This window comes from Coregonus lavaretus (assembly GCF_964263955.1).
Source record: "Coregonus lavaretus genome assembly, chromosome: 9".
NCBI lineage: Eukaryota > Metazoa > Chordata > Actinopteri > Salmoniformes > Salmonidae > Coregonus > Coregonus lavaretus.
In genome coordinates this window covers 47,499,839-47,526,031 of record NC_139996.1, presented here as the reverse complement: position 1 = coordinate 47,526,031, position 26,193 = coordinate 47,499,839, and the positions used below count along the sequence as shown (strand labels likewise).

Sequence of the window (26,193 nt, the reverse complement as noted above, 5' to 3'; positions counted from 1 at the left end):
TCCACTTGCGAATAATCGCACCAACTGTTGTCATCTTCTCACCAAGCTTCTTGGCGATGTTCTTGTAGCCCATTCCAGCCTTGTGTAGGTCTACAATCTTGTCCCTGATATCGTTGGAGAGCTCTTTGGTCTTGGCCATGGTGGGGAGTTTGAAATCTGATTGATTAATTGCTTCTGTGGACAGGTGTCTTTTATACAGGTAACAAGATGAGATTAGGAGCACTCCCTTTAAGAGTGTACTCCTAATCTCAGCTCGTTACCTGTATAAAAGACACCTGGGAGCCAGAACTCTTTCTGATTGATAGGGGGTCAAAAACGTATTTCCCTCATTAAAATGCAAATCAATATATAACATTTTTTACATGCGTTTTTCTGGATTTTTGTTGTTGTTATTCTGTCTCTCACTGTTCAAATAAACCTACCATTAAAATGATAGACTGATCATTTCTTTGTCAGTGGGCAAACGTACAAAATCAGCAGGGTATCAAATACTTTTTTCCCTCTGTTCTGAAAGGCCCCAGAGTCTGCAACACCACTAAGCAAGGGGCACCACCAAGCAAGCGGCACCATGAAGACCAAGGAGCTCTCCAAACAGGTCAGGGACAAAGTTGTGGAATGGTACAGACAGGGTTGGGTTATAAGAAAATATCCAAAACTTTGAACATCCCACGGAGCACCATTAAATCCACAATAAAAAAATTGAAAGAATATGGCACCACAACAAACCTGCCAAGAGAGAACCGCCCACCAAAACTCACAGACCAGGCAAGGAGGGAATTAATCAGAGAGGCAACAAAGAGACCAAAGATAACCCTGAAGGAGCTGCAAAGCTCCACAGCGGAGATTGGAGTATCTGTCCATAGGACCACTTTAAGCCGTACTCTCCACAGAGCTGGGCTTTACGGAAGCGTGGCCAAAAAAAAGCCATTGCTTAAAGAACAAAATAAGCAAACACATTTGGGGGGGTTATGCACGCTCAAGTTTTCAGTTTTTTGTATCTTATTTCTTGTTTGTTTCACAAAAATATTTTGCATCTTCAAAGTGGTAGGCATGTTGTGTAAATCAAATGATACAACCCCCCCAAAAATCCATTTTAATTCCAGGTTGTAAGGTAACAAAATAGGAAAAATGCCAAGGGGGCTGAATACTTTCGCAAGCCACTGTATCTCTGTGCATTCAAATTGCCATCGATAAAATGCAATTCTGTTCGTTGTCCGTAGCGTATTGCTGCCCATACCATAACCCCACCGCCACCATGCGGCACTCTGTTCACAACGTTGACATCAGCAAACCGCTCGCCCACACAACGCCATACATGTGGTCTGTGGTTGTGAGGCCGGTTGGACGTACTGCCAAATTCTCTAAAACAACGCTGATAGAGAAATTAACATTAAATTATCTGGCAACAGCTATGGACATTCCTGCAGTCAGCATGCCAATTGCACGCTCCCTCAAAACTTGAGACATCTGTGTCATTGTGTTGTGTGACAAATTGCACATTTTAGAGTAGCCTTTTATTGTCCCCAGTACAAGGTGCACCTGTGTAATGATCATGCTGTTTAATCAGCTCCTTGATATGCCACACCTTTCGGGTGGATGGATTATCTTGGCAAAGGAGAAATGCTCACTAACAGGGATGTAAACAAATATGTGCACAACATTTTAGAGAAAAAAGCTTTTTGTGCATATGGAACATTTCTGGGATCTTTTATTTCAGCTCATGAAACATGGGACCAACACTTTACATGTTGCATTTATATTTTTGTTTAGAACAAGTATTCACACCCTTCAGTCAATACATGTTCGAATCACCTTTGTCAGTGATTACAGTCTTTCTGGGTAAGTGTCTAAGATCTTTGCACATCTGGATTGTACAAAAACTCTGTCAAATAGGTTGTTGATCACTGATAGACAACCCTTTTAAAGTCTTGACTGTAACTAGGCCACTCAGGAACATTACTTGTCTTCTTAGTAAGCAACTCCTGAGAAGATTTGGCTTTGTGTTTTAGGTTATTGTTCTGCTCAAAGGTGAATTCATCTCCCAGTGTCTGGTGGAAAGCAGACTGAACCACATTTTCCCATAGGATTTTGCCTGTGCTTAATTGTATTACATTTTTTGTATCTTATTTTTTATTTTTTTTAATTTAACCCTCTTTTTCTCCCCAATTTCGTGATATCCAATTGCGATCTTGTCTCATCGCTGCAACTCCACAACAGGCTTGGGAGAGCCAAAGGCCAAGTCATGCGTCCTCCGAAACAAGACCCACCAAACCGTGCTTCTTAACACCCGACCACTTAACCCGGAAGCCAGCTGCACCAACGTGTCGGAGGAAACACTGTTCATCTGACGACCGAAGTCAGCCTGCAGGCGCCCGGCCCGCCACAAGGAGTCGCTAGAGCGCAATGAGCCCCACGGCCAAACCCTCCCCTAACCCAGACGACGCTGGGCCAATTGTGCGCCGCCCTATGGGACTCCCGGTCACGGCCGGTTGTGACACAGCCTGGGATCGAACCCGGGTGCCTTAGACTGCTGTGCCACTCGGGAGGCCTATTCCGTTTTATTTTTTTATCCTGAAAAAATCCACAGTCCTTAACGATTACAAGCATACCCATAACATAATGCAGCCACCACTATGCTTGAAAATAATGGAGAGTGGTACTCAGTAATGTGTTGTATTGGATTTGCCCCATACATAACACTTTGTATTCAGGATAAAAAGTTAATTGCTTTCCCACATTTCTTTGCAGTATTATTTTGGTGCTTTGTTGGAAACAGGATGCATGTTTTGGAATATGTGTATTCTGTAAAAGCTTCCTTCTTTTCAATCTGTCAATTAGGTTAGTATTGTGGAGTAACTACAATGTTGTTGATCCATCCTCAGTTTTCTCCTATCACAGCCATTAAACTCTGTAACTGTTTAAAAGTCACCAATGGCCTCATGATGAAATCCCTGTAATTTTTTTCTGTACTGTAAATGTACAGTATGTGTAAGACATTTATACATTTTCACAGATACCTATAGATGTCAGGCTGTGTGAGCAGTGTGTTGTCCAACACGGTCCCCCTCACAAACTCATAGCAGATGCCGTTCTGGAAGCTGCAGTAGATCTGCGGGCCGCAGTTGTGACTGTGGAGTATCTTGAACATCTCCACCTCTCTCTCCCGGTCCACATAGAGCTCTGTCATCCTCCCGTACACACGCACCAGCACAGCCCCCAACTCCTGGAGCGAGCCCACGAAGCAGCCCATGAGCTGGTTGGTGATGCCCTCGGTGAACACCTGAACACAAGACAACAATGTCAGGATGGTGTCGATAGAGTCTGGTTGAGCGGTAACGATCTTGACTCTCATCCACATATTAACCCCCTCATGAGCCGTTACTTCCCTGCTCTGAGGTTTCACACAGAGAGCAAGCTCAGCTGCGCCGTCACAGCCCACCCATGTGTGTACCTGTCTGCTAGGGCTGGGAATTGCCAGGGAACTCACGATATTATATAAATTGGTGCCGATACAATATTTATTGCGACACTCACGATTCTGTATGTATTGCGATTTGATACTGTGATTTTATTGCGATTCGATGTTCCAAATATACAGTGGGGGAAAAAAGTATTTAGTCAGCCACCAATTGTGCAAGTTCTCCCACTTAAAAAGATGAGAGAGGCCTGTAATTTTCATCATAGGTACATGTCAACTATGACAGACAAATTGAGAATTTTTTTTCCAGAAAATCACATTCTAGGATTTTTAATGAATTTATTTGCAAATTATGGTAACAAGCAAGATTTCTGGCTCTCACAGACCTGTAACTTCTTCTTTAAGAGGCTCCTCTGTCCTCCACTCGTTACCTGTATTAATGGCACCTGTTTGAACTTGTTATCAGTATAAAAAACACCTGTCCACAACCTCAAACAGTCACACTCCAAACTCCACTATGGCCAAGACCAAAGAGCTGTCAAAGGACACCAGAAACAAAATTGTAGACCTGCACCAGGGTGGGAAGACTGAATCTGCAATAGGTAAGCAGCTTGGTTTGAAGAAATCAACTGTGGGAGCAATTATTAGGAAATGGAAGACATACAAGACCACTGATAATCTCCCTCGATCTGGGGCTCCACGCAAGATCTCACCCCGTGGGGTCAAAATGATCACAAGAACGGTGAGCAAAAATCCCAGAACCACACGGAGGAACCTAGTGAATGACCTGCAGAGAGCTGGGACCAAAGTAACAAAGCCTACCATCAGTAACACACTACGCTGCCAGGGACTCAAATCCTGCAGTGCCAGACGTGTCCCCCTGCTTAAGCCAGTACATGTCCAGGCCCGTCTGAAGTTTGCTAGAGGGCATTTGGATGATCCAGAAGAGGATTGGGAGAATGTCTTATGGTCAGATGAAACCAAAATAGAACTTTTTGGTAAAAACTCAACTCGTCGTGTTTGGAGGACAAAGAATGCTGAGTTGCATCCAAAGAACACCATACAGACTATGAAGCATGGGGGTGGAAACATCATGCTTTGGGGCTGTTTTTCTGCAAAGGGACCAGGACGACTGATCCGTGTAAAGGAAAGAATGAATGGGGCCATGTATCATGAGATTTTGAGTGAAAACCTCCTTCCATCAGCAAGGGCATTGAAGATGAAATGTGGCTGGGTCTTTCAGCATGACAATGATCCCAAACACACCGCCCGGGCAACGAAGGAGTGGCTTCGTAAGAAGCATTTCAAGGTCCTGGAGTGGCCTAGCCAGTCTCCAGATCTCAACCCCATAGAAAATCTTTGGAGGGAGTTGAAAGTCCGTGTTGCCCAGCGACAGCCCCAAAACATCAGCAACAGTGTGTGAAAACCTTGTGAAGACTTACAGAAAACGTTTGACCTGTGTCATTGCCAACAAAGGGTATATGACAAAGTATTGAGAAACTTTTGTTATTGACCAAATACTTATTTTCCACCATAATTTGCAGATAAATTCATTTAAAATCCTACAATGTGATTTTCAGAATTTTATTTCCTCATTTTGTCTGTCATAGTTGACGTGTACCTATGATGAAAATTACAGGCCTCTCTCATCTTTTTAAGTGGGAGAACTTGCACAATTGGTGGCTGACTAAATACTTTTTTACCCCACTGTATTGCTCTGTTGCAGATGGACATGAGAGTGCCATGAGAAAATGAATTTTGATCAGTCATAGAAATAAAACTTCTGAAAACAAATTGGCTCCCTATTTAAAAAGAAGATGGAGAACAAGCTATGAAGAAAGAAATACTGGAGCTTTGGTGCAGGTACAGCCAACTAGCACAAAAATAATATTGAAACGATACAATTTATCGTAAAAAATAATATCCCGATATGTAACTGTATCGATTTTTCCCCCATCACTACTGTCTACCTGTTTTGTATGTGAGTGTCTCCCACTCCCCCTGTTCTAAATCAGATTATATAACTTTTATGCATGATGTCTACATCAATTATGTTTTGTATGTTTATGGTGATAGGCCTGTGGACTAATAATCTCTGTTCCTGCACTGTCCAAAAATTTATAAAAATATGAATGAGGAAAGAGAGGGGAAAAACACACAAAAAGATCAGAATAAGTCCAAACAAAGGTCCAAACTGCATGAGATTAAAAATGGAAAAAAGTAGAGATTTGCGGTGCTGTGGAGTGTTCCATGTGGGCAAATGCTGTTCCGTAGAAAACTAAAACATTCAATATAACATACATGTGGATCCTAAAATTAAGTCATAAGTTCCTGTTTAAAGTAATAGCATAACACTTAAATTGGGCCAGCATTCATAAAGCCTTTAAAGTTATGGTATTATGACAGGTCGCAATAGTTTATGACTTCCAACTTTACATTACAATAAGAATATCAATGTTATGATGATTGAGCCCAATAAACAATATAACCAAAGAGAGACAATCCAATCTCTTATTCAAAGCCAGCGGAGACTCATCCAGGGAGGGAGAGAGGTATGGTCCTACTCATTAAAGGGATTGTTCACCAAAATACCATACCATTACCTTCCCTGTAGAGAGTGGCCAGATAAACAAAACCAAAGCATCGACTACTGTCTGACCTTGTCCATAGACTGCTTACAGGGTAAGGAAACCAATATGTAATTTTGTAATTTGAGTGAACTATCCCTTTAATTTGAGGAACTATTAAAATGAAACATTTAAATATCCTGCTTGTAAGCATTTATAGTCACTCCAGTGTATTACGTAACTGATTGGGACAATTTCAAGGACAAACCCTACAGGCCACTTGCATTATTGAGCACTGACAGGAAAATGTTCAGTGGTTATGATGTGACCATGGTAAGCAATATCAGACCCTCCACATGCACATCAATGCACGTTTATTTCCATTTACTGCCTGCTCAGCGTTCTCTCACTCCCACTGTCCCCCAAGGTCTCCTCAAACCCCGAAGGGACTGCATGTAACACAATGTTTCATCGAGAGTGGCAGAGAACAAACATGGTCACCTTGACATTTGATGAAGTATTCATAGCGCTGGATTGAGAGCCATTTGAACAAACATGCCACAGCTAACACAAGATAGGCTATTGTAATACAATGCCACAGGCTTTTGTCATCAAACCGGTGTGGTATGTGGGACAAAGAAAGCAAACCCATAACCTATTCTTGAACATGAAGGACCATGCATTTACATTTACATGTGTGGGCGTGTATTCTAGCGAGAATCTGCCTTTTGTTGGCTAGCAATCACAAATGTTGTCGCGAACTTGAGTTGACTCTAAGAACAATTGTTAGCTGGCCAAGATTTGGTTCTGGGTTTGCGCAATGTGGTGAGCACCGTTCACCAATGCCACTGTAGCCTTCATGCTGTTGTGCACTCACATTTGATGGAACCCATGCTTCGTTAGTATAACTCTTCCTAGATCCAACTTAAAACAACAATTAGTTGTATTCCTGTTCCCAAAACACGGGGCCTGGTTCAAGGAGAGGTATTTGCCTCGTTTGAATAGATTACTTTTTTAAGGAGTTTAAAAGATGATTAGACCACCTGTTTCGTACTTCAATAGAGGTATGAGGACCACAAAATGAATTGGATGAATTGGAGTGCAGTAAGAATTTCTCAATCTTTTCCACAGAAAAAGTACATTAAGTCTAGGTAGTCCCTCCCTGTTTCAGGCCGTTTTGTTCGGTTTCGTGTCTAATGAACACAACCCAGTCAGTGAAACTAGATGTCCTGGTCTAAGCTCTGCTGAGGGTAATTTCTCTATCCAACTGACTGAAAAGTCTCTCGCCCTAATTCAGTCTGACGCATATCTATTCAACTCGGCCATGTCTGTCTAGGAGTCGAGATTGAGCCATACAGAAAAGCTTCAATTCAATCCAGAGACAGTTTGAGAGGCTATGCTGCCTACTTTTAGAGAACTTCTCTGAGATGTCTATATATCCACTTTTCTCTCGTTTTTGAACAGCTTCGTCTTTATGAACCAAGAGTGTCTATTTTTTGTTTAATATTTTTGCTCAGAGTCCCCACAAACCTACAGACACAATAGTGATTGAGAGGGCTTGAGAGGGAACTCTGGGGGTTAGCGTTCATCTCTCTGTGTGCTTAAACAAGACCTGTTCTAGATTGAGAGGTCAGTCCCGTTTCACTGTGACCCTGACAAACATAGATCCTATTTCTCCGGGAGATTGCCCCACTGCTTGCACACACGAATGGAGTCCTTAAGAGAAGCTATGTTAGCTGAGGACAGATGTTCTATGTGATTTCTATGTTTTTTTTATTTTCGTGATATCCAATTGGTAGTTACAGTCTTGTCCCATCGCTGCAACTCCCCTACGGACTTGGGAGAGGCGAAGGTCAAGAGCCATGCGTCCTCTGAATCACGACCCTGCCAAGCCGCACTGCTTAAACCGGAAGCCAGCCGCACCAATGTGTCGGAGGAAACACTGTCCAGCTGGCGACCGAGTCAGCTTGCAGGCGCCCGGCCCACAACAAGGAGTCACTAGAGCGCGATGTGAAAAGGAAATCCTGGCCGGCCAAACCCTCCCCTAACCCGGACGACGCTGGCCCAATTGTGCGCCGCCTCCTGGGGTTTCCCGTCACGGCCGGCTGTGACACAGCCTGGGACCGAACCTGAGTCTGTAGTGGCGCCTCAAGCGCTGCGATGCAATGAAGGTTGAGGGGAATGTTTTTTCATTGAAACATGTTCAAGGCCTGATGCACACGACAACAAAACCAGGGTTTAATACTACTCACTTCTCAGAACACTAATACTTCTCACTTACATTCCAGCAGGCAAAACTGGTTGAAATTACAGCATTACAACATCATTTCAACCAGTTTTGCCCATTGGCATACTCATGTGACAACTTAGATTCATCATGATACCTTCACTTACCTTCATCTTGATGTCCTGTGGCTTCCACTGGGGCCTCAGTCTCCCAAGGAGCTCTAGGACACCGCTGCGAGGCTTCTGCTCATCCACACACACATCCAGGTGCAGGAGCTGACCCCTGGGTCCTTTAGAGCCACCATCCATGACCTCCTGAAGCAGGGTTACTACTCAAGACGGGTCAGGGTTTGAAACCTGGTCAGAGGTAGTCAGCTCAAGCTGGTTAAATAGTTTTTAGACCACGTTGACCGGTAGCCAGACCAAGTTGAGTGGTAGTCCAACCAAGATAGTGGAGTAGTATTTAGAACAAGTTGAGCAGTGTTCCGACCAACTAGTAGTACGTCCCAAGTTGAGTGTTGTTCAACCAAGTGATATAAAAGTGATGTCCAAATATGCTCAGTCCAACATGCGCTGTTCAGACACAGTGTTCAGACACAGCGTTGTCCTGCGGTGGTGTGGGCCCAGTCAAACTGTCATTATGTGTGCTAACTTGTCACCTATTTGTCCAGTCGTGTGTCCAGTGACTCAGCACCCAACACCAGCTGGCTTATCAAAGAGCAATGTTCCTCTGGGCATCTCCACGACTCCAGATTGAGTTAGTTGCGGGGGTTACACATTAACCATCGAACTCACAGACACTAGGCACAACCCAAGCTAAAACATGATTGTACATACTATAGATAGGGGCTATCTATTAACAATTTTTGTGGCTGCCTGTCAAGCACATGTACCTTTGACTGCAGACAGAAATGACCAATGTGCTGCAGATTGTGTGGGATGGGTGAAGAAGATTTTTGATAGAGTTGGCTGGGGTGACTGCAAATATGTTTTACCAAGGGGACTGTCTGAGCATAGCTATCTCTGTGGTGTTTTTAAAACGTATTTAAACATCACATCATTTAGCATCCTTTCAGCATGACTAATCACGCTAGTTCACTGCCATGGAATATTTTAAAGGGGAAGTTCCAGATTTTACTACTTGATGTTAGAATGTTCGGTTTTCTCTGTTTAAAGAAAACCGAACCATGCATTACAGTTTCTCCTTTCAGGGTGAGGAGCCATCTAACATCAAGTTGTAAAATCCTAAACTTCCCCTTTAACATTCTACCATATTGAATGGATGATATTTAATAAGTCTGTTTACATTTTGAATTATTCAGAACGTGGTCCAAAGTTTTACATTTTACATAATTACAGTAATTGCTTAGAAGTCAAGATTGTGTTGATCATCATGAATTCAATATTTTCTAGGCTTTTAGATGCAAATTAAATTCAGTTGTCATCAAAGGGCACCTCATCATCAAAGACGTTGTGTACTGAGAGAGATGAGTGTCTACATAAATGATTTAGGAGAACAGTATAAAGGCTACTGGGAGGGCACACATACACAGATACAAAGACAGACAGACTGACAGACACACACACACACTTTCTGTCTTTCCTTCACTTTTTCTCACAGACTTTCACTTCGTCACTATCCACCCCCCCACCCCCCCCCATTGAGGTATTGATCAATGAGATTACAACCTATGTTCACCCACTCATAAAGACAGACAAAAGTTAGTTGAATTTCCAATTTGTTATCATCACTGTGCTTTCAACCATCTAAAAGCACAACCAAATTCCAATGTAAAAAAAACAATGTCTGATATTTGGTTTAGTTGTCACCCAAATATCTATCACTGCGCTTTCAAACATTTAAAAGCACAGCAAAGTTCAAATGGGAATACAATGTCAGATATTTTCATTTATATTACAGATTGTTATCACTGTGCTTCATCTAGCATAACCAAATGATCTGGATTGCAGTTGAGATTACATTAAAAAGACATTGTGCAAGTGATCAATGCTGTTCGAGATGTTGCGCAGATTATTACAGCAATTGTGAAGATCTCCACAAATCTGCGACGACCTATTCATGCCATGCTATCTTGAACATGCGCACTTTATGTGATAACATAAGAATACATTTTTGTTACAGTAACCTCAAAAGGTGGCCATGAACGTGTTACTCATTTTAAGGTTTAATGTTACATTTGTTTGTAAGATAGCCTTAACTTTAGGTTATTTACAGTATTACAAAAGTAATATTGAATTGTGTTTGGTTGACAACGCAACCAAATATCAAATACTTCAGAAAGTATTCACACCCCTTGACCTTTTCCACATTTTGTTGTGTTACAAGGTGGGATTAAAATTGTTTTAATTGTCATTTGTCATCAATGTTCTACACAAAATACTCTGTAATGTCAAAGTGGACAAAAAATGTTAACATTTGTAAAGAATTTATGAGAAGTAAAACAATAATATATCTTGATTACATAAGTATAATACATGTTAGAATCACCTTTGGCAGCGATAACAGCTGTTAGTCTTCCTGGATAAGTCTCTAAGAGTTTTGCACACCTCGATTGTACAATATTTGCACATTATTCTTTAAAACATTCTTCAAGTTCTGTCAAGTTGGTTGTTGAGCATTGCTAGACAGACTTTTTCATGTCTCGCCATAGATTTTCAAGCCGATTTAAGTCAAAACTGTAACTAGGCCACTAAGGAACATTCAATGTCGTCTTGGTAAGCAACTCGTGTATATTTGGTCTTGTCTTTTATGTTATTATCCTGCTGAAAAGTGAATTTGTCTCCCAGTATCTGTTGGAAAGCAGAATGAACAAGGTTTTCCTCTAGGATTTTGCCTGTGCTTAGCTCGATTCCATTTATTTTTATCCTAAAAAACTCCCTTGCAGATGACAAGCACACCCATACCATGATGCAGTCACCACTATGTTTGAAAATATGAAGAGTGGTACTCAGTGATGTGTCCATCCTCAGTTTTCTCCTACAGCCATGGTGAAATCCCTGAGCAGATTCCTTCCTCTCCGGCAACTGAGTTAGGAAAGACGCCTGTATCTTTGTAGTGACTGGGTGTATTGATACACCATCCAAAGTGTAATTAATAACTTCACCATGCTCAAAGGGATATTCAGTGTCTGCTTTTTTATTTTTACCCATCTACCAATAGGTGCCATTCTTTGCGAGGCATTGGAAAACCTCCCTGGTCTTTGTGGTTGAATCTGTGTTTGAAATTCACTGCTCTACTTAGGGACCTTACAGATAATTGTACAGTTGAAGTCGGAAGTTTACATACACCTTAGCCAAATACATTTAAACTCAGTTTTTCACAATTCCTGACATTTAATCCTAGTAAAAATTCCCTGTCTTAGGTCAGTTAGGATCACCACTTTATTTTAAGAATGTGAAATGTCAGAATAATAGTAGTGAGAATGATTTATTTCAGCTTTTATTTCTTTCATCACATTACCAGTGGGTCAGAAGTTTACATACACTCAAATAGAATTTTGGTAGCATTGCCTTTAAATTGTTTCACTTGGGTCAAATGTTTCGGGTAGCCTTCCACAAGCTTCCCACAATAAGTTGGGTGAATTTTGACCCATTCCTCCTGACAGAGCTGGTGTAACTGAGTCAGGTTTGTAGGCCTCCTTGATCGCACATGCTTTTTCTGTTCTGCCCACAAATGTTCTATAGGTTTGAGGTCAGGGCTTTGTGATGGCCACTCCAATACCTTGACTTTGTTGTCCTTAAGCCATTTTGCCACAACTTTTGAAGTATACTTGGGGTCATTGTCCACTTGGAAGACTCAATTTCGACCAAGTTTTAACTTCCTGACTGATGTATTGAGATGTTGCTTCAATATATCCACAGAATTTTTCTTCCTCGTGATACCATCTATTTTGTGAAGTGCACCAGTCCCTCCTGCAGCAAAGCACCCGCACAGCATGATGCTGCCACCCCTGTGCTTCACGGTTGGGATGGTGTTCTTCGGCTTGCAAGCGACCCCCTTTTTCCTCCAAACATAACGATGGTCATTATGGCCAAACAGTTCTATTTTTGTTTCATCAGACCAGAGGACATTTCTCCAAAAAGTACGATCTTTGTCCCCATGTGCAGTTGCAAACAGTAGTCTGACTTTTTTATGGCGGTTTTGGAGCAGTGGCTTCTTCCTTGCTGAGCGGCCTTTCAGGTTATGTCCATATAGGACTAGTTTTCCTGTGGATATAGATACTTTTGTACCTGTTTCCTCCAGCATCTTCACAAGGTCCTTTGCTGTTGTTCTGGGATTGATTTGCACTTTTCGCACCAAAGTACGTTCATCTCTAGAAGACAGAACGCGTCTCCTTCCTGAGCGATATGAAGGCTGCGTGGTCCCATGGTGTTTATACTTGCATACTATTGTTCGTACAGATGAATGTGGTACCTTCAGGCATTTGGAAATTGTTCACAAGGATGAACCAGACTTGTGGAGGTCTACAATTTTGTTTCTGAGGTCTTGGCTGATTTCTTTTGATTTTCCCATGATGTCAAGCGAAGAGGCACTGAGTTTGAAGGTAGGCCTTGAAATACATCCACAAGTGCACCTCCAATTGACTCAAATGATGTCAATTAGCCTATCAGAAGCTTCTAAAACCATGACATCATTTTCTGGAATTTTCCAAGCTGTTTAAAGGCACAGTCAACTTAGTGTATGTAAACTTCTGACCCACTGGAATTGTGATACAGTGAATTATAAGTGAAATAATCTGTCTGTAAACAATTGTTGTAAAAATGACTTGTGTCATGCACAAAGTAGATGTCCTAACCGACTTGCCAAAACTATAGTTTGTTAACAAGAAATTACGTTGAAAAACTAGTTTTAATGACTCCAACCTAAGTATACCTAAGTATATGTAAACTTCCGACTTCAACTGTATGTGTGTGGTACAGAGATGAGGCAGTCATTCAAAAATCATGTTAAATACTATTATTGCACACAGAGTGAGTCCATGCAACTTATTATATGACTTGATAAGCACATTTAATATTATCTGATTTTAGCAAGTTATTGATTTCATAAAACTTATTTCTAAGGCTATACAGTGGGGGGAAAAAGTATTTAGTCAGCCACCAATTGTGCAAGTTTTCCCACTTATAAAGATGAGAGAGGCCTGTAATTTTCATCATAGGTACAAGTCAAATATGACAGACAAAATGACAACAAAAAAAAATCCAGAAAATCACATTGTAGGATTTTTTATGAATTTATTTGCAAATTATGGTGGAAAATAAGCATTTGCTCAATAACAAAAGTTTCTCAATACTTTGTTATATACCCTTTGTTGGCAATGACACAGGTCAAATGTTTTCTGTAAGTCTTCACAAGGTTTTTACACACTGTTGCTGGTATTTTGGCCCATTCCTCCATGCAGATCTCCTCTAGAGCAGTGATGTTTTGGGGCTGTCGCTGGGCAACACGGACTTTCAACTCCCTCCAAAGATTTTCTATGGGGTTGAGATCTGGAGACTGGCTATGCCACTCCAGGATCTTGAAATGCTTCTTACGAAGCCACTCCTTCGTTGCCTGGGCGGTGTGTTTGGGATCATTGTCATGCTGTAAGACCCAGCCACGTTTCATCTTCAATGCCCTTGCTGATGGAAGGAGGTTTTCACTCAAAATCTCACGATACATGGCCCCATTCATTCTTTCCTTTACATGGATCAATCGTCCTGGTCCCTTTGCAGAAAAACAGCCCCAAAGCATGATGTTTCCACCCCCATGCTTCACAGTAGGTATGGTGTTCTTTGGATGCAACTCAGCATTCTTTGTCCTCCAAACGCGACGAGTTGAGTTTTTACCAAAAAGTTCTATTTTGGTTTCATCTGACCATATGACATTCTCCCAATCCTCTTCTGGATCATCCAAATGCACTCTAGCAAACTTCAGACGGGCCTGGACATGTACTGGCTTAAGCAGGTGGACACATCTGGCACTGCAGGATTTGAGTCCCTGGCGGCGTAGTGTGTTACTGATGGTAGGCTTTGTTACTTTGGTCCCAGCTCTCTGCAGGTCATTCACTAGGTCCCCCCGTGTGGTTCTGGGATTTTTGCGCACTTGTGATCATTTTGACCCCACGGGGTGAGATCTTGCATGGAGCCCCAGATCGAGGGAGATTATCAGTGGTCTTGTATGTCTTCCATTTCCTAATAATTGCTCCCACAGTTGATTTCTTTAAACCAAGCTGCTTACCTATTGCAGATTCAGTCTTCCCAGCCTGGTGCAGGTCTACAATTTTGTTTCTGGTGTCCTTTGACAGCTCTTTGGTCTTGGCCATAGTGGAGTTTGGAGTGTGACTGTTTGAGGTTGTGGACAGGTGTCTTTTATACTGATAACAAGTTCAAACAGGTGCCATTAATACAGGTAACGAGTGGAGGACAGAGGAGCCTCTTAAAGAAGAAGTTACAGGTCTGTGAGAGCCAGAAATCTTGCTTGTTTGTAGGTGACCAAATACTTATTTTCCACCATAATTTGCAAATAAATTCATTAAAAATCCTACAATGTGATTTTCTGGATTTTTTTTCTCAATTTGTCTGTCATAGTTGACATGTACCTATGATGAAAATTACAGGCCTCTCTCATCTTTTTAAGTGGGAGAACTTGCACAATTGGTGGCTGACTAAATACTTTTTCCCCCCACTGTATACATTATTATGGGCTATTTTTAGCCCTTTCCTGAGTAGATTATCAGAGATGGACGTAATTTGAAGAAAACCCCCCACAAAGCATGACAAGAACATTGTTCGGCTAATACTAGTAGAGCCCAACCAATATATGATTTTTGGATCCGATACCGATTCCGATTTTACAGTGGGAATATTCACTGATAACCGATATATCTGCCAATATTTGTATTATTATAGCTGGAATGAAAAAACATGTTTTTCTGGATGGATTGTGCTTAAAACAGACCTACAAAGTTACTCTGAAAGTTTTCTTAAATTTGAGGAAAAAACAATGTAAGCACCACAAAGAATAGATTTTTTTACGGAAAAACGGTGTTACTCTAGTGAAAGGAGGATATACTGCATTGATTCCAGCAGAAAATTGTCCCAGGCTCTGAAGACTGAGCTGCCTAATGCTAGCCAAAAAAATGACATAGGACACATTTTCAATGTATTGGTATTGAGTTTTCATTGATTTTAGGGCTGTAGCCACAAAATTCTGGTAGTTGTCACTTGTAAGGAAAAACATAAATCACAGAATTCGCCACTGGCACAGCGCTGCCTCTCGCCCCAAGTGTTGCTTCAGTGAACGGTCCTTGCTATCCGGAATCGTTGAGACGTCCCTAGCCCATTGAAGTTGAAATTTAAAATGGTTATGGTAAGGGTTAAGGTTAGCGTAGGGTTTAAGGTTAGGGTTTAGCGTAGGGAAGTCCCAAGGACCCCGGATAGCACTAACCCTCAGTGAACCGCGTCAAGTACTCACACAGCTAGTTAGCTGGCTAGATGGGGGTGGCGAAATGTGAATTTGGACCAGTCCCTGACAAGTGAAAACGCATACATCAAATCGTAGCTACCAAGTGCTACTTTGTAATCTGCCATGTTTTTTTAGTGTCTCTGAAAACATTTCCATTGTCCGTAACAATCCAGTTAACCTTGCCTTCAATTCAAAACTCTGCAAAGTTGTTGGCAATTATGGCTGGAATATTATCAGCTGTGTGCCGCTCTGTGAATCTGAGGAAATCAGGTTTTTTGGTAATTCTGTTACTGATTTGGTAACAGAATTACGAGTGTTAATCAATTAATAATTAATGTAAAAAAAAGTATATAAGTAAAAACACTAAATACTTGGTAGGTCAACCTTTACTTGTTACTTCTGTGAACTTTCATTACCATCCCTCCTCATTAGGGAGAGAAATTAGAAAATATCTCAAAATATGTGGGTTTTTGGTAACAGAATTACAAGGCATAAGGAAATGTTTCTTGAACTTACAGAAGGCAAATCATTTCTCCAGAACTAAATATAAGTGTTGATATTAGTTGGCAGTGGTCTTTACTTCAACATTATTGTGTTTTGATCTATTTCTAATACTGTTTAAGACTATTTCTGGTAGGTGTTTTCTAAGACCCCTTTTCCATTTGTTGACTTATTCTAAAATTGATTAAATATAAAAAAATTCTCATCAATCTACACACAATACCGCATAATGACAAAGCGAAAACACGTTTTTAGAAATGTTTGCATAAGTATTCAGACCCTTATTATTTGCATAAGTATTCAGACCCTTTGCTATGACACTCAAAATGTAGCTCAGATGCATCCTGTTTCCATTGATCATCCTTGAGATGTTTCTACAACTTGATTGGAGTCCACCTGTGGTAAATTCAATTGATTGGACATGATTTATAAAGGCACACACCTGTCTATATAAGGTCCCACAGTTGACAGTGCATGTCAGAGCAAAAACCAAGCCATGAGGTCGAAGGAATTGTCCGTAGAGCTCCGAGACAGGATTGTGTCGAGGCACAGATCTGGGGACGGGTACCAAAACATTTCTGCAGCATTGAAGGTCCCCAAGAACATAGCGGCCTCCATCATTCTTAAATGGAAGAAGTTTGAAACCACCACAACTCTTCCTAGAGCTGGCCACCCGGCCAAACTGAGCAATCAGGGGAGAAGGGCTTGGTCAGGGAGGTAACCAAGAACTCAATGGTCACTCTGAAAGAGCTCCAGAGTTCCTTTGTAGAGATGGGAGAACCTTACAGAAGGACCACCATCTCTGCAGCACTACACCAATCAAGCCTTTATGGTAGAGTGGCCAGACGGAAGCCACTCCTCAGTAAAAGGCACATGAAAGCCCACTTGGAGTTTGCCAAAAGGCACCTAAAGACTCTCAGACCATGAGAAACAAGATTATCTGGTCTGATGAAACCAAGATGGAACTCTTTGGTCTGAATGCCAAGCGTCACGTCTAGAAGAAACCTGGCACCATCCCTACGGTGAAGCTTGGTGGTGGCAGCATCATGCTGTGGGGATGTTTTTCAGTGGCAGCAACTGGGAGACTAGTCAGGATTGAGGGAAAGATGAACGGAGCAAAGTACAGAGTGATCCTTGATGAAAACCTGCTCCAGAGTGCTCAGGACCTCAGACTGGGTGAAGGTTCACATTCTAACAGGACAACGGCCCTAAGCACACAGCCAAGAAAATGAAGGAGTGGCTTCGGGACAAGTTTCTGATTGTTCTTGAGTGGCCCAGCCAGAGCCCAGACTTTAACTAGATCGAACATCACTGGAGAGACCTGAAAATAGCTGTGCAGCGACGCTCCCCATCCAACCTGAAAGAGCTTGAGAGGATCTGCAGAGAAGAATGGGAGAAACTCCCCAAATACAGGTGTACCAAGCTTGTAGAGTCATACCCAAGAATACTCGAGGCTATAATTGCTGCCAAAGGTGTTTCAACAAAGTACTGACTAAAGGGTCTTATGTAAATGTGATATTTTCGTTTTTTACCTTTAATAAATTAGCAAACATTTCTAAAAACCTGTTTTTGCTTTGTCATTATGGGGTATTGTGTGTAGATTGATGTGGGGGAAAAAAATAATTTAATCAATTTTAGAATAAGGCTGTAACGTAACAAAATGTGAAAAAGTCAAGGGGTCTGAATACTTTCCGAATGTACTGTATGTCAAATGTTTATGATGTAAAATGGTAGAAAACATTATCTATACCTTAATTTCCCCAAAATATAGACTCTTAGCTTTCATTTCACACCCAATTTGATATGTTCCTATGAACTTCACATTTTGATGCTCATGGGTACTTTTACATGGAAATGACTATATCACTTTGCAAGTGAAGCATAATGTGACTTGCCCGATGTGGCTTGCAAACCAGAAGTTTCAGACCACTGTGTAAACCTTTCAAATTATGGCCTTATGGTACATGTGATGTATTCCCACATGATAAAATACTATAAATACTATAGTATTCACTGTAGTGTTTTTGCAGACATGACTGTAGCATACTATAGTATTTACATGTTACTATAGTTGAAATACTGTAGTAACATTTTTTTGGGGTACTATAGTATTTACTGTAGTGTTTTTGCAGACTGTAGTAAACTGTAGAATGTATTGAATGTGACTGGCAGACCGGGTGCTGTATGTGGAGGATGAGGGGTGAGTGAGGCCTAAGAGTTTTTTTTTTATACACTGAACAAAAATATAAACACAACATGTAGTGTTGGTCCCATGTTTCATGAGCTGAAAAAAAAGATCCCAGAAATGTTCCATATGCACAAAAACCATATTACTCTAAAATGTTGTGCACAAATTTGTTTACATGCCTCTTAGTGAGCATTTCTCCTTTGCCAATATAATCTATCCAACTGACAGGTGTGGCATATCAAGAAGCTGATTAAATAGCATGATCATTACACAGGTGTACCTTGTGCTGGGGACAATAAAAGGCCACTCTACAATGTGCATTTTTGTCACACAACACAATGTCACAGATGTCTCAAGTTTTGAGGGAGCGTGCAATTGGCATGCTGACTGCAGGAATGTCCACCAGAGCTGTTGCCAGAGAATTGAATGTTCATTTCTCTACCATGTTGTTTTAGAGAATTTGGCAGTACGTCCAACCAGCCTCACAACCGCAGACCATGTTTTTGGCGTCGTGTGGGCGAGCGGTTTGCTGACGTCAACAATGTGAACAAAGTGCCCCATGGTGGCGGTGGAGTTATGGTATGGGCAGGCATAAGCTATGGACAACGAACACAATTGCATTTTATCGATGGCAATTTGAATGCACAGGGAACCCGTGAAGAGATCCTGAGGCCCATTGTTGTGCAATTCATCCGCCACCATCACCTCATGTTTCAGCATGATAATGCACAGCCCCATGTCGCAAGGATCTGTACACAATTCCTGGAAGCTGGACATTTCCCAGTTCTTCCATGGACTTCATACTTACCAGACACGTCACCCATTGAGCATGTTGGGGATGCTCTGGATCGATGTGTACAACAGTGTGTTCCAGTTCCACCAATATCCAGCAACTTCGCACAGACATTGAAGAGGAGTGGGACAACAATCCACAGGCCACAATCAACAGCCTGATCAACTCTATGCGACGGTGATGTGTCACGCTGCATGAGGCAAATGGTGGTCACATCAGATACTGAATGAAATGGGTGGTCCTCTGTAGCTCAGCTGGTAGAGCACGGCGCTTGTAACGCCAAGGTAGTGGGTTCGATCCCCGGGACCACCCATACACAAAAAATGTATGCACGCATGTCTGTAAGTCGCTTTGGATAAAAGCGTCTGCTAAATGGCATATTATTATTATTATTATAGATACTGACTAGTTTTCTGATCCACGCCCCTCTTTTTTTTTTTTTAAGGTATCTGTGACCAACAGATACATATCTGTATTCCCAGTCATGTGAAATCCATAGATTAGGCCGGGCCAAATTTATTTATTTCAATTCACTGATTTCTTTGTATGAACTGTAACTCAGTACAATGTAAATTGTTGCATGTTGCATTTATATTTTTGTTCAGTGTAAATAAGCATCAACCAGTGGGTCTTGCGCCAGGTATACAGAGATGGCCAATTTACAGAGAAGTACAACATGCAGTGATGTGTCCTATAAGGAGCATTGGTGGCAGAGCTGATGGGCTAATGGTAAAGAACATCTAGGCTATCCTTGGCATGTAGGTTCCTCACTTATGGGTGGCACCAATTGGGATATGGGGGAGGGGAATGGGAAGGGTATATGCAAAGTAAATACTGTATTATTACTATAGTTAAAAAACTGTACCATTTTTGTGGACATTACTGTAGTATTTACTATAGTATTTTACAGTATACTACAACATTCTATAGTAAGTACTACACATGCTCGAGGAATATTACCATTTGTTATAGTATTCTACAGTATACTACAGTTTACTATAGAATTATATAGTAAGCACTGTAGTATTCTATAGTAAACTAGTATTTTTTTCATGTGGGTGGGTCATAGAGTTTAATTTCAATTATAAATATTCACTTAGGCACTCACTTGGTGAAGGGTACAGGACTAAAAGCAATTGAACGCAACAACCATGTCTCTGTCACTAACAAACACGGTACTGGCAACTCTAAAATTAACTTGAAAGGCACCCTGGGAAATATGCAGATCATTTACACCCTGTTAAAACAACACCCCAAAACCTTTTTAGAGGTACATTTTTTCCACTTAAAAGGAACAAATGGCTTTGTCACTGTGGTGGCACCCTAAAAAGGTATGCTTTTGTACCTGTACTTTCCTGTCCCCTAAGGTACACTATTGGCTCTTTTAAGGTACGAACCGCAGGGGTACAATTAAGTACCTACAACTAAAGGTACAAAGGGCATACCTTAGAGGGTACCACTACAGTGACAAGCGTTTGTACCCCTTTAAGAACAAAAATAAACCTTTATGTATCCAGAGTGTAATGAAAATGTGTAGGCAATGTTTATCCAATCAATTGACTTGACCGTCAAGAGTTAGAGAAACACATAAAATGTTGGAGAAACACTCAATGTGATGGCAACTACGTCAAATGTAGAGCAGACGAGGATTGAAACGTTGAGGTCATGTTGTACTGTACACTTCTCTGTCATCCTTTGCCATAGCTTTAAACAATGTTCGTCATTGGGGCGCCATCCAAACCACAGTCCATGAGGTCACCCACAGAAATGTCTCTAGTCTAATACTAAAAGCAGCTTCTACAAGGATGTTGGGTTGCTTCCCAAATGGCACCCTATTCCCTATATGGTGCACAACTTTTGACCATCCCCAAGGCTCTGGTCAAGAGTAAGACACTGTAGGGAATAGGGTGCCATTTGGGAAGCAACCCAACATCCTTGTAGAACCCTAACCCTCTGTGAATCAGTGATGTTTATTGGCAGAAGCAGCCATATCCCTCACATTACATTTAACATTTTAGTCATTTAGCAGACACTCTTATCCAGAGCGACTTACAGGAGCAATTAGGGTTAAGTGCCTTGCTTAAGGGCACAGACAGATTTTTCACCTAGTCGGCTCGGGGATTAGAACCAGCAACCTTTGCGGTTACTGGCACAATGCTCTTACCCACTAAGCTACCTGCCGCCTTTCCACAGCTAGTGGTGCTTAGCATAGAACAAATACAGTCTCGAGCCTGCTCCGGTAACACTCTTATATTTCCCCATAAATTGTATCATTCCTGGAATATATATTCCATTTCGGAAAACATTTTACCAGAGACTTCCTCGGACTGTGAATGCTAATAAATGCTAATAGTGGGATACGAGGGAAGCAGTACAGCGGTTGGGGCTGTGTTTATCGAGCATGGCAGTGGGTTAAGTGCTGAAATCATCTGTCGGAGACCCAGCCACCATAACCACATCACCAGATGAGTCCCCAAATTAGTTTTATAGCGAGTACTGGAGAGCTAAGGTCTGGCAACTGAATCGTTCCACCTCAAGAAAAACAAGAAAGAGGATTTCGACACCCACCATCTCAGATTTTTCTGAAATGGTTTCTGTAGATAGAAACAGACAAGATAAGCATTCCTGTAACATTATTTTGTTGAAAGATAATTTGAACTCTAAGAAATTAAGCTAATTGATGCACCCAAATTGGCCATTTCAATTTGTTGGATTCGTGTAACATAAAATAAATATAGTACACAACAGCCGATTTGGACCAAACGTCTTAAATGATTTTAAGAAATGGTCAAAAGCCACCCATGGACCCCCCAAACCCTAATGGCCAGTATACAGTACTCTATGTTTGACAAGTATTATTTATATATTATTGTGTTGTTTATTTGTATTTATTATGGATCTGCCAAGGCAGCAGCTACTCTTCCTGAGGTCCAGCAAAATTAAGGCAGTTATACAATTTCAAAAACATTTGTAACGTAGACACAGGAAGAATAATGATGAACATGGAGCATTACAAAACAAGCGCAGCGTCTGGACATGAAAACTGAACCAATACTGCCTGAAGAGTGATGCTAGGGAGTACTAGATAAAGGGGAAGTAATCAGGGTAGTGATGAAATCCAGGTGTGCCTCATGATGAGGCGCAGGTGTGCGTAATGAGGGTTGCCAGGTGTGCGTCATGATGGGTTGCCAGAACCGAGTACATTTTCTTTGCAACTTTGGGTAGAAACCCAATAGCTTTTGTTCATTATGAAAATAAATTGTGTAGTCATCCTCACAATTCAAGCCAGTCCTCCATGAAAGCTATTCAGTTTGTCCTGATACTGTATACTGGCCATTGTGGTGGGCTTGGTGTGGGGTTTGGGGGGTCCGTGGATGGCTTTTGACCATTTATTTGGATTGTTAAGATACTAGATTTATTGAATATTATATGAATCCTATCAATTAAAATGGCCAATTTGGGTGCAATTAATTAGCGTAATTTCTCAGAGTTCAAATTGTCTTTCAACAAAAATAATGTTGCAGGAATTATTATTTTATATTTTTCTAACTACAGAAACCATTTCAGAACAATCTGAGATTGTGGGTGCCATGGCTCGCCGAAATGAAACGACCCAACTGTTTTTTGTTCTAAGTAGGGGAAATTAGCACTACATGGTTCAATGAAATAGACCATTTTGCACTGTGAGATAATAACGAATTAAGATAGGCCCATAAATGCATATTAATATGCACAAATACAGGATAAGCAACAACACCTACTCCACACACACTCCCCTAACGTACTCCCTGTTCACCCACGACTGCGTAGCTAAGCACAACTCCCACTCCATCACCAAGTTTGATTTAATTTTACAGTAAAAATTGGCTGCATGATGAGTGTACTTTGGATATGCCATTTCATTCATTTAGACATGCCCGATAGAGCATACGATAGCATGACATTTAGCTTAGCAGCTAGCCTGCCCGCCCGTGTGTTAATCCTGCCTGTTTTATTAAATATGTATGACTGGGTATCTGACCTTGGTTTGGAAGAGAACATAAATCATTTAATCTTCAAATGAAAAGAATGTCTGATAGCAATTATAGGGAGAGTGTTAATTACATATTCACTTTAATCTCTGATCACACAGTCTAGCCTCAACGCTGCTGGCTCCCTCTTGTTTTATAAAATGTTAGAAACATTATCAAGTGTCCTGTGCTATAAATGTTGAAAGTCTACATACATTTTTGTTTTATTTACTGTCCATATTTCGTCTGGACAAATTGTGGGTAATAATGCAGAAAATAGTCATAAAAACATGTCCCTAATGCTTGTTCACTTACAGTGCCCTTTTCCTGACAAAGAGCAATACCCACATACAACAATTCAAAGTGGTTTACTTTGGAACTGTTCAATGTGTAACTACAGTATTTAATTTATAACATATTTATAAGTGTTTACTCACCCATTTACCATTGCTTTGTTAGAGCAGCAGAACACACACACACACACACACACACACACACACACACACACACACACACACACACACACACACACACACACACACACACACACACACACACACACACATACTCTTTCTACAGATGTCTCACTACACAGCCCTAATAGAGCAAGGCATCCAGACCTGTGTTGAATGCTGTTCTAATTTCTGCTGTCAGGGGGAGCAAAGAAATGTCCCCCTCCTCTTGTATTGGCTTGTTGTCTTCGTGTATGAAAGAGATTTACATTGAGATGGTAATGTAACTGCCATGTTCCATCGCGGCGCAGCAAAGAAGGAGCAGCCGTCTCGGGGTATTGATACTCGCTCACAGACCAGGATATGGAGCAGCAGCACAGGAGTATATGGAATTAAGTACACAAGCGCCCACTTTACTAGAGGGAGCCAGAAACACACAGGAACGTTTAAAACAAGCATGGGCTCGGAAAGAAATAAACATAATAAAATGTGTAGACTTATAAAAACACCAGCTGAAAATGTTCTTGGTTTCTAGAGGTGATGTGAGGCTGCATGTGAAATTGTGTGTGTGTGTGAGAGTGAGAGTGAGAGAAAGAGAGAGAGAGAGAAAGAAAGAAACAGGATAATGTGGACCAGAGTAAAGAGACAGTGAGGATTTGAAATGGTCTATGAAGCTATTTCATGTGATGGCTCTTGGTCACTTATTAATAACCAAAAAGTCAATCACTCAAAGTCCATATACATGAGCAGGTGACTAGATGTACAATCTGTTTGTATGTACTTTATTAACAAAAGCTGGTAACCTGTGATATAATAAACTGTTTTGTACCAAAGTCAAGTGAGTTTCTGTTATCTGTATTTAATGTGCAATGATGTCCTTAGACTATGTCTATTGGCTGTAAGTTACTGATTGTGACAGCGGTTTAGCAGGATTCAGGTCACATTCCCAGAAACACAACCATTCCATTTAACACACGGCATGGGCCAACTAACAAACCGGGCTGTTTAATGTTTTATCTCAGATGTCAAGTCAGGACATGATGGTTGCCACATGCATATCAGACAGGGAGTGGGGTTTTTCCAGGGCTCAATAATTGGAGAAGAAATAAGCTACTGTAAAACCTTTTCCCCAAATCCTAACTTGTCAAATGTTAACTGTGTTAATCATAATGGCTTACTATTTCAGATTTTCTGTTAAAGTTTGTACTGTACTTCAAACAAAAACATGTTGGTTTGTCACTAATCAAAAGGGATGCTAAGTAGTAATTACTTGTTGAAAGTCATTATTACCGTATCTGGTATTCAAAAGAATACCCCACAGTCAGCTACTGTAAGCAGTTAGAGCAACAATCCAGAAGCTGAAATGCAATTCAGTCGCTGTGTTAGCATTGATGCCGGGAGGAGAGCCGAGGAAACATATCCTTCGGAACGATAGAATGAAGGAAAGAGAGGGAACCGAGGGCCTTGTATTCGGGGGTGAAAACCTTTGTTCATGGGTTGGTTCTGGGGGAACAGTGGAGGAGACATGTTGTGGTGGTCTTTTAATGGTGAGGGGCCCAGAGGACAGACTGCCAAGGGAAGGAGGATCAGTCTGCGCAAGGCCGCACTGAAAAAGTTTTATAGTTCCTCGCTGTCAAATTTGGCTGGAATTTTCTATACTCCTTGATACTTAGCAACCTGGAAATGTTATATGTGGCAAAATGGGTTACTGTGGTGTGTATACGATGTGTCAATCTCATGCTATTAAGGGATGGATGCACCCTTCTCTTGCCTCCCGCACTCGCTACCAGCCAGAGCTCCAGCTCAACGCTCCGACACAGCTACGTCAAAACGACCTGCTACCACAACAGCCACAGCCAGCTAGCTACCAATCTAACAGAACCCACGACGAAGCAAGCACGGATGAGAAGTAGACGAATAGAAGCAGAAGGAACGAATACTCCACAAGGTGCAACACCACACTCACTACATGCGTTTTTCTGGATTTTATTGTTGTTATTCTGTCTCTCACTGTTCAAATAAACCTACCATTAAAATTATAGACTGATCATTTCTTTGTCAGTGGGCAAACGTACAAAATCAGCAGGGGGCGGCGCACAATTGGCCCAGCGTCATCCAGGGTAGGGGAGGGAATGGCCGGCAGGGATGTAGCTCAGTTGACAGAGCATGTTGTTTGCAACGCCAGGGTTGTGGGTTCGATTCCCACGGGGGGCCAGTATAATAAAATATATTCACTAACTGTAAGTCGCTCTGGATAAGAGCGTCTGCTAAATGACGTAAATGTAATAATTATTTTGTTCCTAATGATTTAACATAGACTGATAGACTGAGTTATTCAGGATTTAGATATCATACTGTCACCAGTTTTCTCTGTCTTGCGGATGTTGTGGGTGGCCTTGAGGCGACTCCCCACGACTCTGAACAATCGCCATGGCCCATTCCTCAAGTGCATTACTAATAATCTGCACTACGGGCCCATACTACTGTGGGAGCGTCAACAAGCCAAGGACTTCCCTTTATTGTTATATTTTGTATTCCTTGTTTTATTTATTTTCATTGTTATCACTTTT

At 41.4% G+C, this 26,193-nt stretch overlaps 1 protein-coding gene across 2 annotated transcripts in view; it reads right to left on the bottom strand.

The window, feature by feature from the left end:
* Positions 1-24,256, bottom strand: part of LOC311134983 (ethanolamine kinase 1) — a 62,892-nt gene extending 38,636 nt beyond the window's left edge. Inside the window, exons 1-2 of one of the 2 annotated variants that reach the window (XM_084168775.1) lie at positions 23,792-24,256; positions 3,018-3,280 (exon numbers count right to left, since the gene is read on the bottom strand). In XM_084168775.1, coding sequence (XP_084024901.1) covers positions 3,018-3,250 — 233 coding nt within the window. In that variant the 5' untranslated portion in view covers positions 3,251-3,280; positions 23,792-24,256. Of the gene's footprint in view, positions 1-3,017; positions 3,281-8,379; positions 9,835-23,791 lie in introns of those variants that run through there. The other variant, XM_084168774.1, reaches the window with a different exon arrangement.
* Between the last annotated feature and the right edge of the window lie 1,937 nt (positions 24,257-26,193).